The sequence below is a fragment of the Aplidium turbinatum genome, chromosome 1, assembly GCF_918807975.1.
Source record: "Aplidium turbinatum chromosome 1, kaAplTurb1.1, whole genome shotgun sequence".
Classification (NCBI taxonomy): domain Eukaryota; kingdom Metazoa; phylum Chordata; class Ascidiacea; order Aplousobranchia; family Polyclinidae; genus Aplidium; species Aplidium turbinatum.
In genome coordinates, this window is record NC_137472.1 from 43,498,215 (window position 1) to 43,513,220 (window position 15,006).

The following is a 15,006-nucleotide window of genomic DNA, read 5'->3' on the forward strand; positions in this document are numbered from 1 at the left end:
CACGTCGTTGGTCTGATAAAAGCCTTTCAGAGTGACTTTGCTGAAATTTTAAAAAGCTTTCTAAACCGTAGCTACAGTTCTCAAATGGCGAAGAATTTTCAAGATAAAGTGATTAAGCATGGTGATCAACGCTAAAACTGGTGTGTCCGCGGTGAGACTTAATTTGTCCGCCGAGATAGCTGCTCAGACTGGACACGTTTGTCCGCCGTCAACAAAAACGAATTTCGAGGCCTGCATTGGAATACAGAGCAATAAAGCCTAATTATTAATATACATTTAGCTACTGATGTGTTAAGTTTGATGTCGTTTGATTGGTGCTAATACACTGGAAACAGCATTTGTAGTGCGACAGTACAGTTTATTTTCAGATATGTAGTCTACCACTGCATCAGGTATTAAATATTTAATGCTTTGTTTTCTTCGAATCGCTTGCCGAATTTTTGTTGAACTTGTATCATTTGTAATTAATTCAGGAATTATATGAATGTTTTTTTCTAGCTCAAACAACAAATCTGATTGATTGATCGCTTTAACGGGATTAAAAGAAGGACGAGTGATTATCAACAATCCATGATGTTGAACAATCGCTCTTATATCTTTTTCCAACCACAAATCTTTAATGAAAAATGATTCTAAAAAATCTGCCCCTCCTAAAAGCATCACCTTCCTGTTTAGCTTTTTATTTTCATTCACAACACTTTCATAGTGATTTAAAACTTCCACAGTTGGTGTCCACTCTTCTTTATTCAACTCCCAATTCACTACTCTTATCCATGAGCTGCTTGCAACAGCAAGTTCACACATTTTCTTTCTGTGATATCCAAGCACCAAGTCTGCCTTACCATACCCATCAGATACAGGAGAAATAAAACCCTGTGCAACAGAGTACTCTGGATGATGCCTATGTAAATAATCTCTCGCCAGTTCAAACATTCTTAAATGCATATTTGTAATTGGATTGAAAGAACCACAGGCAACCAAAGTTACTTCTTGCTTGTTAGACAATGCTTGACTTGGTACAATACCTTTGCCATCATCTTGTGATATGAAACTTCTTGAACTTTGTTTACTTGTTGATTGACTTGTTATTGAAGACATTATTTTGATATCTTTAATAACTTTTCGAACAGGAAGTAACTTCTGCATTAGCGCAAATTTCAACTGACATAAAATTTAGTTGCACTGCACAACGCACTTCCAAAAAAACTCAGACTAAACAGGTTCACAGACAAAGTTGCCAGACTGAAATTTGCAAAAAAAAGGGCAAACTCACCAAAAAAAATAGGCCAACTTGAGGCCAAATAGGTAAAAAAGGCCAAAAATAAGCCAAAATCGAACAAAATAGAATAAGCATAGTAAGTCGTGACTCAATGTGGCAGAATCCGAGCTTGGATTTGTTCTTATCAAATGTCAGCATTCAGCAACAGAGTTGGCAGACTATGAAAATGTCTTAAAGCCAAAATAATACAAAAAAGGCCAAACAAGGAAAATATTAGCTTGTTGGTTTTGAATCTTTATCCTCGGATTGACAAAGCCTTGATTGGTTTTTCCTGGTAGTTTTGCATACTTGTAGAGGTTCTTGACACAGGGTCGGTTACCGAGATTGGCAGAGTGAAGTCTTCCGCTTTTTGAAGTGTTATTACGGGGAAATTATTTCATTCACTAGGTTCCGCAGAATGGAGAGCAGTCCTGAAATGCGCTGCTCAAACACATACCTCGAGCGTCAAACCAGCACAGCGTGATCTTGAGCCGGGCACGTAACCACTGAGCTAACGTGGCGGGCAGATAAAAAAATGCCAAATGAATATTTACCTGTTTCTATTAAAGTAATGTCCATATTATTCATATTTATTGATACTTTATGACATGTAGCGGGTTTTAATAAATTGTGGCAAAAATATTTCTGAAAGAGTCCGAAAAATAGCAAGTATAAAAGAACTGTAGCAGATGAGTTTTAATCCGCTACAGTGGCGACATCTGGCACCACTGGATAGCTTAGAGTGTGAGCGCAGTCTGACTCGACGCAGGCGTCATATTACGTCATATAATTTTTAAGACCAACAGAGTACCAGACTCTAAAAAAAGCCAAATTCCACAAATTTGGCCATAAAAAGTCCAATCTGGCAACTCTTTGTTTAATCTCAGCAATGGTATTGCCAGATGACGCTTCATTTAATCATTTCCCAATCAATCAATCAATCAATGTTTTATTTGTCAGTAACAGGAACATAGGTACATGTTTGAAATATGCAATATACACAGTACAAAAGTTACACAAGTTCCCATACCGACAGGGAGACAATGAGACGACCATACGGTCTACTAGTCAATTGCCACCCTACGGAAATTACGATTTTGCCATTTAAAATAAGCTTACAAGAAAAAAATAATAATTGAAACGTTCCCGCGCTTCAACAACAGCATACGCACACAAAAAAAAAAAACATATTGATGATAACGTAGGCCAAAACACAAAATTCCATGAAGCAAGCAGAGAATAATAAAGAAGCAACTGACAAGTTGGTTTCCATAACATATCACTTACGATGCACTGTAGCTTTGTAAAATTAACGTTTTGATCTCTTTTTTGAAACAATGAAATGATAAGTTTTTTAGCCTGCTTGGAACCTCTGACCAGAGCATTGGTCCCAATACCTGCATGGACTTCTTGCCAAATTCTGTGTTTGATCTGTTTATAAAATCGTATCTTTGAATCATCCTTGAGTGTTTGCGCCACTGGTTCATTTATTTTTTCTCAACATATCACGACATTACATTGGGATCTTAGTCAATAAGAGAAGAAGGAAGAGAATGACCTTATCGAGCGAGGTCATCAAGTCAGTTTCCACCCCGCAAAAGCAAAGACAAACTTTCATGTTTCTCGGCAGACGATTTGTAGCAAGAATTGACAGCGATAGACACGTGTTTCGTCCATGAGGCTGTTTTTTTTTTGTTTTTTTTTTTGCGCAACGCTCAGAGTTCAAAATGGATACCACTAGGCCTACATCTTGCAGGTTGCAATTTTCCATATGAAATGGATTTGTTCCCTGTCTCATCATTAGTGCATCCGCTCCGGGAGCCGTCTACTCACCCAAACACTCAGCAGGCACACCATACTTACATGGAAGCTACCTACCACGGAAGCGAGGGACTTACCCACCGCGGTAGATGGTAATCTGTGGATGTAAAAGTTTGGTTATTGGCTGCCTCAATCTGATCTGATAGCCCCGATAGCTCAATTGGTTAGCGCGTCATTTCTGGAACGAAGAAGCTTCAAGATCAACCGGCGCTGGTTCGACTCTCGGGGTGTGCGCTTGAGCAACGCACGTTATAAGGACTGCTCTCCATTCAGCGGCATCTAATGGATGGAATAGTTCCCCGGCAACAAGACTTCAACAATCGGAAACTTTACTCTGTCAATCTCGGTGACCGGGCCTACGTCAGTGATTCAAAGCCTCTACAAGTATGCGAAACTGCCAGGATTAAGCTCTGCAAGAAGCTTTCCCAGTCCGAGGATAAAGATTCAATCAATCAATCTGCCTCTCTCGAATTTCCTCTTGCTGATCTTGGAGCAGACTAGGAAATGGCTGGTCAAGCTCGAGAACTAGTGCCTTTTTGTAGGGAGATTATTTAATTTAATTTGAATTTGTTGTGTGTGTGTGTGTGTGTGTGTGTGTGTGTGTGTGTGTGTTTTTTTTCTTGTTACCCGCTTGAAGAAGGGCACCTGTTTGTGGAAAACGGGAGATCGCCACAGTACGATACCGTTTTTGTTGTTGTTAAAGAAAAATTATTCTAAACGTTAAATCTGGAATTGCACAACCGTTTGCAGCTGCAGCATAACATTACATCATCGTTAAATCTTTAATTACTTGAACAGGTGTTGGCCGGGCTTGAACACTGAACAGGTGTGAGCCAAACTTGAACAGCTGCTTGAATATCTTATCATTGCTTATGGATTATTACGTCACAGTAACTGCCTACGTGCGTTTGAGATATCGCAATTTATTCTCGTCATTTTAAAATTGTTGCTTGAAGAAGTTAGTCGCAAATTTAACTGTTTTGCTTAGTGCTTGCCAGCTGGACAAAATTTCCGTCTTTTATCCAAGTAACTTGCATTGTAGTGACAAGTTTAGTGGTGTATCGCGTTGCACCCAATTTCGACAGGCGGTGGCTATTTTTACAAAAATACAATTCTCGTCTAGACGTTTCCAGAAGAGTGTTTCTTTCGGTCATTACATACAGACGAACGGATCCGAGAATCTTAGCCTATGTTACAATTTTCCCACGAAGAGATTATGGTTTACCGCTGTGACCAATGGTGAGTTAACAATGCACGTTATGGAACAGTCTCTCTCTGTCTCTCTCTGTTTTTAATAGTGAACAGTCTCTCTCTGTTTTTAATGCACGTTATTATAACGTCCGCGTTTTGTCGCTTCTGCTTTTTTCTGGACCTCTGCTATGTTTGGTATAGCCTATATTGTTTTTCGTTGTGATGGTCAGAAATAAAAACAAACTGAACTGAACTGCGGCCAATTTTTGATTTAAGCACAAGGGAAATTCTAATCATAGAGACTTATTTTGTCAACTAGGCTACTGGGATAACAGATGTTAAAGCTTTGATAGAATTGACAATTTCTACAACAGCCAATTGTGAATACTCATCGACGATCACAAGCAAGCAAGCCGTCGGCAGCCGTGGCCAGGTGTCGGCAGCCGTGGCCGAGTGGTTAGCGCGTTGGGCTCGCAGTCGAGAGCCTGCATGTTCGACTCCAGCCACCCGCACTTGCTGTTGTTTTTCTGGGCAAGAAACTTTAGGATAATTGCCTCCACCTAGTGATCGATTTCGAGTAATGGGTAGTACCAAATTTAAGTCATAAGTAAAGTAGACAACCGGAAACAGACATTGCCGTCGGCTGCAGCGTGGGTCAGGTGTATGTCGGAAGGCGTACACCGATGCATAGCGCTCAAGTCCGCTTTCCCGCAATGCAGGATAAAGATAAACAAACAAACAAACAAACAAGTATTGAAAATTTAAATAAAAAGGTAAGTTTTGTCAACCGCGCATTGTACGCGGCTACCACTTCAACTCGTGGAATTTTTTTTTGTGAACTTTTCCGTGCGGTTACTCTGCACACAAATCCTGAAGATAAATCCAAAACTGTACAGAAGTTATTATTTTCTAATTATATTGGGTTATCTGGCTTCTTCGTCGTATGAACTGTTCTTCTGGACTATATGTTTGGGCATGATGTCATCAGCCACTCGACAGTCTCGTCATCCAGGGCCTTCAGTCCAGGCGCTCCATGTGGTGGTTGATGGATTGGGCAGTCATGGACGACATGATCTACTGTCTGGTCTGTGGCGCCACACTCGCATCCCGGTGAGGGAGCCAGGCCCCATTTGCACATGTCTGAACGAAAGCGACCGACGCCGGTTCGTAGGCGGTTAAGCCGGACCCACGCAAGTCTTGCGAGGGACATTCCCGGAGGGTGGGGATCGACGTCGGGTAGGAAATCACGGAGTCGGGAGGTGTTGTTTTGCCACTCCATGTTCCATGTGTAGTTCGTCCAGTGTGCCGCACTTATTCCAAGATCTTTAACGTTGTTCAGAAGCTGTCGTGCGGCGGGCACAAATGGGCGTCTTGATTTCAGTCGCTGCTGTCCTCCAGGTAGGCGCTGGAATGTACTGTGGAGGAGGTGGTCGGGGTCCAGTGCGCGACGAGCAAGGGAAATCATGGCTCCTTTACGGCGAAGCTCAGCAGGTTGGATGCCTGCAAGGATGGGAAGGCAGTCCGTTGGAGTGGGACGCAGGCATCCAGTCACAGTGCGTAGTGCGTCATTGATGGCGGTGTCAATGTGGCGGGTGTGAGAGCTGCGGCACCACACTGGTGCGCAGTACTCAGCGGTAGAATGGACAAGGCCCAAGGTAGCTGTGCGAAGGGTTTTCGCATCAGCTCCCCAACCGGAACCCGCCAGCCGCCTCAAAAGTGCAACACGCGCAGATAGTTTTTTGCGCAGTGACTCCAGGTGTCGTCGGTACGTGAGTGACCTGTCCAGGGTTACGCCGAGGTAGGTGAGTTCGGCGCAGTAGGGGAGGTGTTCGTCATCGGTGGTAATGTTGATCTCACGTTTTGCTTCCTTGTTGTTTAGGTGGAAGGCCGCCGACACTGTCTTTGCCTTGCTGAGCTGTAGCTTCCATTTCTGGAGATATGTTGATATAGTTGACATGTCCTGGCTTAGGTTCCTCTCCATTGACTGCCAATCTCCGGCTGGATGCAGGAGAGCCAGATCGTCTGCATAAGCATACTTCCTGGAGATGGTGTCAGGCAGGTCATAGATGTAAGTGTTAAAGAGGAGGGGAGCCAGGACAGAGCCCTGTGGGACGCCGTTCCTGAGTCGACGTAGTCTACTTCGTCGGCCGCTACCGGTGGAAAGGGTAATTCTGCGGTTTTGCACAAGTTCCATAATCATATGGACCATGTGCCTGTCAGGAAGGAGACGGAGTAGTTTGCAGGTAAGGCCGCTGTGCCATACAGTGTCGTAGGCAGCCGTGAGATCGACAAACACGGCGCCAGCCTTCTTTTTTGCCGAAAAGCTGTCCTCGATGTCTTGGGTCATCAGAGTGACCTGGTCTACAGTTGATCTTCCGTGGCGAAAGCCGGCTTGTTCCCGAGGGAGCTGAGGGTCTATTATCGGTTCGACACGGGCGTAGATAAGTCTTTCGAGTATCTTGAAGGGGATACAGAGCAGAGAGATGGGACGATAGCTCTTCGGATCACCTGGGGGCTTCTTCGGCTTTGGGACTGCAACCACTAGGGCTCTTCTCCAGATTCTTGGGATGCGCAGGTGACGCAAGCAGCAGGAAAGGAACAGTGAGTCTCCTGGAGGAGGATGATGAGGGCTTGATGCTTGGTGGCCAGGTGCTCGATGATGTTGAGCTTGCTGGCCGTGATGCCCTCGGTGTTCAGCTGCTGTACGGTGGGTCGTCGGTACTTTTCGACAGTGCGAGCACTGCCGTGCCCTGAAAAGGGCATTTTCCTACCGACCCTGCGCTGAACAGTCTCATTAGCTCTTGTTTGACAAGCTTCGTTTCGCATACGTATTTTGTATAATTTTGTATGTTACTGACGGGGGGGACCACGTTGTTACGGCCAATCTCTGTACAAATCAAACGTCATATAAAACCGTTCAAGTCTACTGAATATTACGTCATGGAAATTCCTAAAGCATGTGCCAAAATTGCACCATCGTTCATAAGACCTGTTTGGGCCTGTTTAAACAGGAAATATTACATCAGCTTAAACACCTGTTGGAATGACTTCATAATTGTCTTTCATTTATTGCGTCACAGTTACTTTCTACGTGAATTTGAGATATTGATATCTATTCTGGTCATTCGTAAAATGATTGTTTGAAAGTTGGCCGCACATTTAACTGTTGGCTTAGTGCTTGCTAGCTGGACAAAAGTTCCGTCTTTTATCCAATTAATCTGTATTGTAGTGACAGTTTTTTTAGAGGTGTAGGCGTTACACCTATTTTCGATAGCCTCGGGCTAATTTTACTGGAATACACTGTTTGAATAGACGTTTCGAAAGTGTGTTTATTTTTGGGTCATTGCATGCAGACGAACGGATTTGGGAATCTTACGTTACAATTTTCCCACGAAGAGATTATGGTTTACCGCTGTGACCATAAAAAATAAAAGACGATTCTCTGTCTAGTGTTTGGCACAGAAGCACTTAGAACCATAAAAAATAAAAGACGAGTTCTTGTTAGCTGGTAGGCCAAGAAGCACTAGAAGCACATAAAGAAAAAATAAAAGACGATTCTCTGTCTAGTGTTTGGCACAGAAGCACTTAGAAGCATAAAAAATAAAAGACGAAGTTTGTTAGTTGGTAGGCTAAGAAGCACTTAGAAGCAAAGAAATAATAAAAGAAGATCTTATTGGTTGGTAGTCTAAAGAAGCAAAGAAAATTAAAGACATTTCTTCTCGGTAGGCAACTGAAGAACTTTAAGCTAAAAAGTAAAGACATTTCTTCTCAGTTTGGTACAGAAGAAAAATAACATTGACATTCATTGGCAAGAAAGAAGATTAAAAGGCAATCCATCTGTGCTTGAAGATTCAAGTGGAAGAATCCAAGCAAGTTTTGTGGACGTTTGGACTTCACATACTCGTACAGCTACGGTATCGTGCATTTAAATTCTTTTTTGTATTTTTACGGTCTTTGCAGTTAAGTTTTTTATAACTACTGTAATTTTGTGTGTTTGTGTAACTTAATTTTTTAATTGTTAAATTTAGCCCTAACATTTAATATGTCTACACTCGGTGGTGACAGGGACTCGACCGCCGTCGACTCGACTGAGTTTAAGCCTGATGATGTTCTTTGCGGTCGGGCAGGCCATTCTGGGGAGGGACCCATTAACGATGAGGCTAAGTCAGTTCGAGAGGCCCGGCATCTTAGACGGGATATTTTGACTCAAATTGGGAAACTTTCTGTGGCCCTAGGTTCTTTGAGTGATAAGCAGGAACTGTTAATTTTTAGATCTAACTTATCTACTTTAGAAGAGGAATTAAGGCATTTCCATGCTCTTTTGAGTAAAATTGTTAACTCTGCAATCTTGGCAGAACTTCGTGATAGGGTAGATCCCGAATTTAACTCGTTAAAAAATAACTTCGAACAAAAAGAAAGTGATTTCTCAGATAGGTTAGATGCTGACATACATCCTGAGGATAGCGCCTCAAATGTAAGCACTAGGATGTCTGAGAGCTCGTCACGGATAGTTGCACAAATTAACCTACAGCTAAGACGAGAGGAGCTCCAGATCCAAGCTGAGGCCGAAGCAAGAGCTGCTGAGGCCGAAGCGAGAGCTGCTGAGGCCGCCGCGAGAGCTGAGACCATACGAGTTGAGGCCGAAGCGAGAGCTGCTGAGGCCGCCGCGAGAGCTGAGACCATACGAGTTGAGGCCGAAGCGAGAGCTGCTGAGGCCGCCGCGAGAGCTGAGGCCGTACGAGCTGAGGCTGCCGCGAAAGCCGAAGCGAGAGCTGCTGAGTTCGCACTCAAAGACGCACAGTTGAGGGCTGAACAACGTAAGGAGGTAGCTTTAGCTGAATATCGTTCTGAGTTGGGCTCCCGGCGTAGCTCTAGGAAGGGCTCTTCTAGGCATTCCAGAAGTGAACATCAATCGCAGTTTAATTTACCTAACCTTTTCCAGACGCCTGTTCAATCTGTAAGTGGACCTGTACAATCCACATGTTTTCCAGCTGTTTCAGGAGGTCTCAGGGCCGCGGCTAAGGATCTTCCGAAGGCTGTAGAGCCAAGGTCTGCAAATTACAACCGAACTCCTCCCCCAGAGCGTACAGGTCACGGGGCCGCCATTAGCAGTAATGCTTTGCCCCCTTCACAGTTTTCAGCGCCGCTAGTTTTTGATCGCCCAGCTACACGTAATTTGGGTGGTTGTGAGAGGCGTATCGTGTCTCCTGATTTTAACGTATGTGAGGATCGTGATCGGGCTGTGCATGTGACTGAGCCCACTCAGCCCATTAAGGGATATAGCTTGTCTTCTCCCGCTAAATCGAGTTCTCAACAGCAGGATTGCTTTTTTGAATACCAAAATAGTAGGACGTTCTTCGATAAGGCGGCCTTGATTGGTTACGATGGTAATAATATGCCATTTGTCTTCTTTAAAAATCGTGTTATGGCCTTGATGGCAGCTTCGCCCTTTAAGGGAACTCGTTTGACTTTGTTGCAAGCAGCTTGTGTTAGAACAGCTGCACAAACGATTGCTAATTTGGTTTCTGACACTCCTGGCTTGTCAGAGGAAGACAGGATAGAAATGTCGTTAGCTCGCTTGTCCCAACGTTTTGGAGTTCGTGGAGGTCTTTTCGCAGAACCAGAAATTAGAAAGTATCGCTATGGTAGCAAATTGACTTCTATCTCTTCAAGTGATTTGAAAGAGTTTAAAGATGAATTGTCGCAGTGTTTGCTTTACGCGAAAGCTTATGGTCAGCGTGATAAATTAGAAGGACGTTTTGTTTTGGATTTGGCTAAGCGACTCCCGTTTGACGCTAAGCAGCGTTATCTTGACTTTTTAGGTGATCAGTATGGTAGCACTGAGGAACCTACTTTTCAGAGTTTGTTTGATTTTGTAGTACGGGAGGAAACGCGCAAGTCGACTGATTTTAGCATTATGCTAATGGGCGATTCTGGTGAGTCGCAGCATTTTAAAAAGTTTGGCAAAGAAAAATTGCCTTCATGTCCGGTTAGGCAGACGTCGGTAAAACCCCATGATAATGTGATTTCAGGGAGTTCGCAGTACTCGACTGCTGTTGGCGCACCGCGCGGCGGTGTGGCCAGACGTAGTGACATACCGGCATGTTTTTGTTGTTCGTCACGTGGTCAAGTTGAATATCATTTTTTGTCTAATTGTAAAGAATTTTTGCGCTTGACACCTAAAGATCGGAGAGATGTCATTGTGAAAGCTGGCAAATGCTTGAATTGTTTGCGCCAGCATATGGTTAGAGACTGTAATCATGCAAATAACTGTCGTAAGTGTGGACCTACCAACGATAGGAAACACTATTTTCTTCTGCATGATTTTTATGTGACGTCACGTGATTCTCTGGATTCGGTCGGTAAAGATGAGGCTGGTGCCAGAGTTCCTGTGCGTAATGTTAAGATTGGAAATGTTAAAGCAGCCTTTAACCGCGTTACTGCTGCTCGTGTTTTGAATCCAATGACTGGCAAATCGAAGTTGGTGTATTGTCAGCATGATCCTGGTTCGCAGTTGACGTTTGTTTCGAGTGATTTGGTGTGCGAACTTGGTCTTAAACCGTATGATAAAGCGTCGTTTAAAATGGATACTCTGGCTGGTCAGAAACCTACTTGTGCTGAACTTGTTAAACTCAACATTCAGTCGTTAGAGACGAATGAACTGTTTTGTGATATCACTTCGGTGGTTAACCCAGCTTGGGCTGACGATGTTAAGACTTTACCACATAAGCAGGATTTAAGTAGTTTCCGTCAATTTCATGACGTGAATATGTTTCATTTGAATGATTGTAGTACTGTAGATGTACTGATTGGCAATGACAACGCTTATTTGATGTGGACAAAAGAAGAACGTGTTGGTGAAAATCGCAGTGAACCGCATGCTTTACTCACTCCTCTCGGTTGGTTGGCTTGTGGTGGTAAGTCACCCTTAGTTGAAAGCGTTGCTAACGTGTGCAGAGTGCAGACGTCTTCAGAGTCGGATGTCATCTCTGGCTTTCAGCGTAAAATTGAGTCTCGCGATATGGAAATAGCAGACCTGAATAAAGTCATTCAGGATTTGACTTTGCAAAATGAAACCTGTGAATTGTCTCGCAATGATATTTTGGCTAGAGAACTTGTCGAACCGAATATTGAGTTGAAAGATGGTCGATTTGAGATACCTGTTCCGTTGAAGGAAGTTATTGATTTACCTAACAATTTTGTGTTGGCGTCAGATAGAGCTGCTGATTTAAAGAAGAAGGCTTTAAAACAATCTGAATTCCGAGGAACTTGTGTAAATGATGTAATGTCTTCTTGTCCTGAATTGTCTGACTTGTTAAACCCTCTGGCAGATGTCTTGGCTAGATTTCGGCTTGAAAGATTTGGTTTCATGGCTGATGTGACCAAATACTTTTTTCACATTTTGGACTCTTCAATTCGTAAGCCCAATTTTATTGAACTGCTTACGTACACAGGCAGTGCCGTTCGGATCGTGAACGAACGCCCTTTGGTACCTTTGAGTGACGACCCTAGGGATTTTACTGTCATCACCCCTGCCTCACTTTTGACCCCATACTTAGACCCATACTGTGCTGTTGGGCAACCACATGATCGTGACCAATTAAGAAGGGATTATCGGTTCAATTTGTCACTTTCTCAGCAGTTTTGGAATAAATGGATCGATTTTTACTTGCCAGGTCTTCAGGGCCGGAAAAAATGGCTAAAAATGGCCGAGAATTTGGAGCCTGGTCAACTTGTAGTGGTAGGTTCTCTCCAAGACATTGGTAAACGTGGGAAGTATCAACTTGGGAGGGTGCATGAGGTAGTTCCACAAATTAGGAAAGGGAAGCCTGTGGTTCGTAGAGCCAAAGTTGCCGTCTGCAACTATGATGAGAGTACGGGGAAAGTGAAAGTAGACTACGTGTTGAGGGATATTTCGTGCCTCGCCCCCGTAAAGAACACCTAAGTGTTAGGGTTTGAGCCTGGTTTTGTCTGCGGTGGCCGATACTTGTCTGAGCCCGGAACAGTCGGTTATTATCGCAACTATTGTATATAGCGTCATTTAGAGTGTACCTATGGTACCAATTTCATGTATCGTCGTGTTTATTCTTATTGCTGTTCATTCTTTGCATGCCCTTTGTATTTGCGTATTAACTTAAACGTGAGTGATTCAAAAAATTTGTGTATCGTGTGTTTTATTCATTGGCTCACGATTGTCCTTCAATTCTTTTTTAGTTATGCCATGTTAGACTGTCATAACTAGGGGCCGCTATGTTACGGCCAATCTCTGTACAAATCAAACGTCATATAAAACCGTTCAAGTCTACTGAATATTACGTCATGGAAATTCCTAAAGCATGTGCCAAAATTGCACCATCGTTCATAAGACCTGTTTGGGCCTGTTTAAACAGGAAATATTACATCAGCTTAAACACCTGTTGGAATGACTTCATAATTGTCTTTCATTTATTGCGTCACAGTTACTTTCTACGTGAATTTGAGATATTGATATCTATTCTGGTCATTCGTAAAATGATTGTTTGAAAGTTGGCCGCACATTTAACTGTTGGCTTAGTGCTTGCTAGCTGGACAAAAGTTCCGTCTTTTATCCAATTAATCTGTATTGTAGTGACAGTTTTTTTAGAGGTGTAGGCGTTACACCTATTTTCGATAGCCTCGGGCTAATTTTACTGGAATACACTGTTTGAATAGACGTTTCGAAAGTGTGTTTATTTTTGGGTCATTGCATGCAGACGAACGGATTTGGGAATCTTACGTTACAATTTTCCCACGAAGAGATTATGGTTTACCGCTGTGACCACACGTGAAGGTGCCTTGTCTTCCTCCCCTGTCTATCTGGCTATTTCGGACACATAGCAAGAAGCAACTCGTTAGAAAATTTATTGTTGACTGAGATAGTGCAAGGCAAACGAACACAAAAACAAGAAGAAAAAAATTTTTTTGGCAATATCAAACAAATTACTGGAATCAAAAGCATGCCGGAAGTGTTAGTAAAAACAAAAGTCAAAACAAAATGGAGGGAGTTCGTATGGCAGATTACAGCAGACAGAACATGAATAATCTGTGGAAGAAGAATATCTGGCAACACTGATGGTTAAACTATTAACGATCAGGGATGCCAGGTTGGCTTTTTTTATGTTGTTTGGCATGAAAAAATCCTGTTTAGCACTTTTTCAAAATTCTTTTTTTCTGAAGAATACGGTACTCTCAAGAATGAAGATAGCTGGGTTGTGCAATAGCAGCAATTGTAGGCTGAGATTTGTTGCAGTTTTATCCATTTTTACCGAATCCATTACTTATTAATGAACAAACCTTCGATTTTGCAGCGTTTTGTCTATTTGGCATTTCTTTAGGTCATTTGGCTTTTTTGATCAGTTGTTTGGCATTTCTTCCATAAGTGGACCTGGCAGCCTTGTTAACAGTAGCTGAGAGCAAAGATGTCTATGTGGTCTATGCCAGTGGTTCCCAACCAGGGTGCCGCATAGACTCTATGCTGAGAGATAACCTTTGGCTTTGACCATAGATATCTTACATAGCTTTGACCCAAGACGATCTCTATAACATATTCTATTAATTTCTATAATTATAGAGATCGCCTTGCTTTGACCGTTGTCGTGTAATCTGGTGGTTAAACCATCATAGTAAGTTAGTTATTAGTCATCTATGGTTAAACCAGAGTGGAAAAATTTGTGAAGTACCGGTAGTGCTGAGTACCGCTATGAGATGTTCAATTATTATTCAAAATTATTGAGGCAAAGCTTTTTATTATTTTATGCAGGCCTTAAAGTTTTCAGGGTATGATAGGTTTGTGGCAAGAATATACAGATCACTAGGATTTTATGTGCATATATACAAAAAAAAAGGAAACAAAATTTTTTTTTACTTAAAGTACTGAGGCAACACACATGAGCTTTCAAGGGTGGATTCAAGTACTGTACTCTGTAGGCCTACTGTAAGTTACTGGATAGGCCCTTAATGTTGTCCGAAATTTGCTTTTAGTTAAAGGATTCTCTTGTATTGCCCTGCACTTACACAAGTGCACTGTGATGCTTTCATTTTTTTTCTGTGCTGGCAGAGTGTGACACTTTCAGAACACTTAGACAAATAACTGCAATGCCTCATAAAAAAAGATGCTGACCCATGTTTAAGTGTTCAGGTATTTTGTCAAACTTAAAACACATCCTTGATTTACAGTTGTACAATTAGTTTTTCAGATCATATTGCAGTAGTAATATTTGGTAGGATATTTAGAATAACTGCATAAACTATGAAGGATATGTACGTTTAAAACTTGCCAAAAAGTGAACACTCAAAAATGGTTATTGTATGCGCTAATGCAGGTCTCGAAATTTGTACTTTTTTCCGGCGGTCATGCATGTCCTACCGGACTGGCCCTTTCAGCGGACATTTAATATCTCAACCGGACATATTTTTTGCATGTAGTAGATTTTGCACAAAATCACACTACAGTATTGTGTAGTCATGTTTGTAGAAGATTTTCTACAACAGAATAACTCTGCAATGGTTGATGGCTTAATTAACCGACCCTGAAGTATACTGGAGCAGATTGCTTGCAAATAAATCAGTGCGTTAATGACAGTCGTGTAACGACGCAATAAACGCAATTGAAAACAACAATCCAAATTTCCTTATTACAAAAGCAACTACGATCACTTATTCCGTGGTTTTTGCGTTATAGAATCGTTGTGCCAAGCGATTACTGCCGGCGCGGGGTC

At 42.4% G+C, this 15,006-nt stretch overlaps 1 protein-coding gene across 1 annotated transcript; it reads right to left on the bottom strand.

Annotated features, from left to right (window-relative positions):
- Positions 1-291: 291 nt before the first annotated feature.
- LOC145766122 (nicotinamide/nicotinic acid mononucleotide adenylyltransferase 1-like) lies at positions 292-14,412 on the bottom strand. The gene is made up of 3 exons (XM_082577783.1): positions 14,409-14,412; positions 8,993-9,078; positions 292-1,140 (listed from the first exon to the last, which is right to left on the bottom strand). The coding sequence occupies exons 1-3, from the start codon at positions 14,410-14,412 to the stop codon at positions 292-294; spliced, it is 939 nt and encodes a 312-aa protein (XP_082433909.1).
- Between the last annotated feature and the right edge of the window lie 594 nt (positions 14,413-15,006).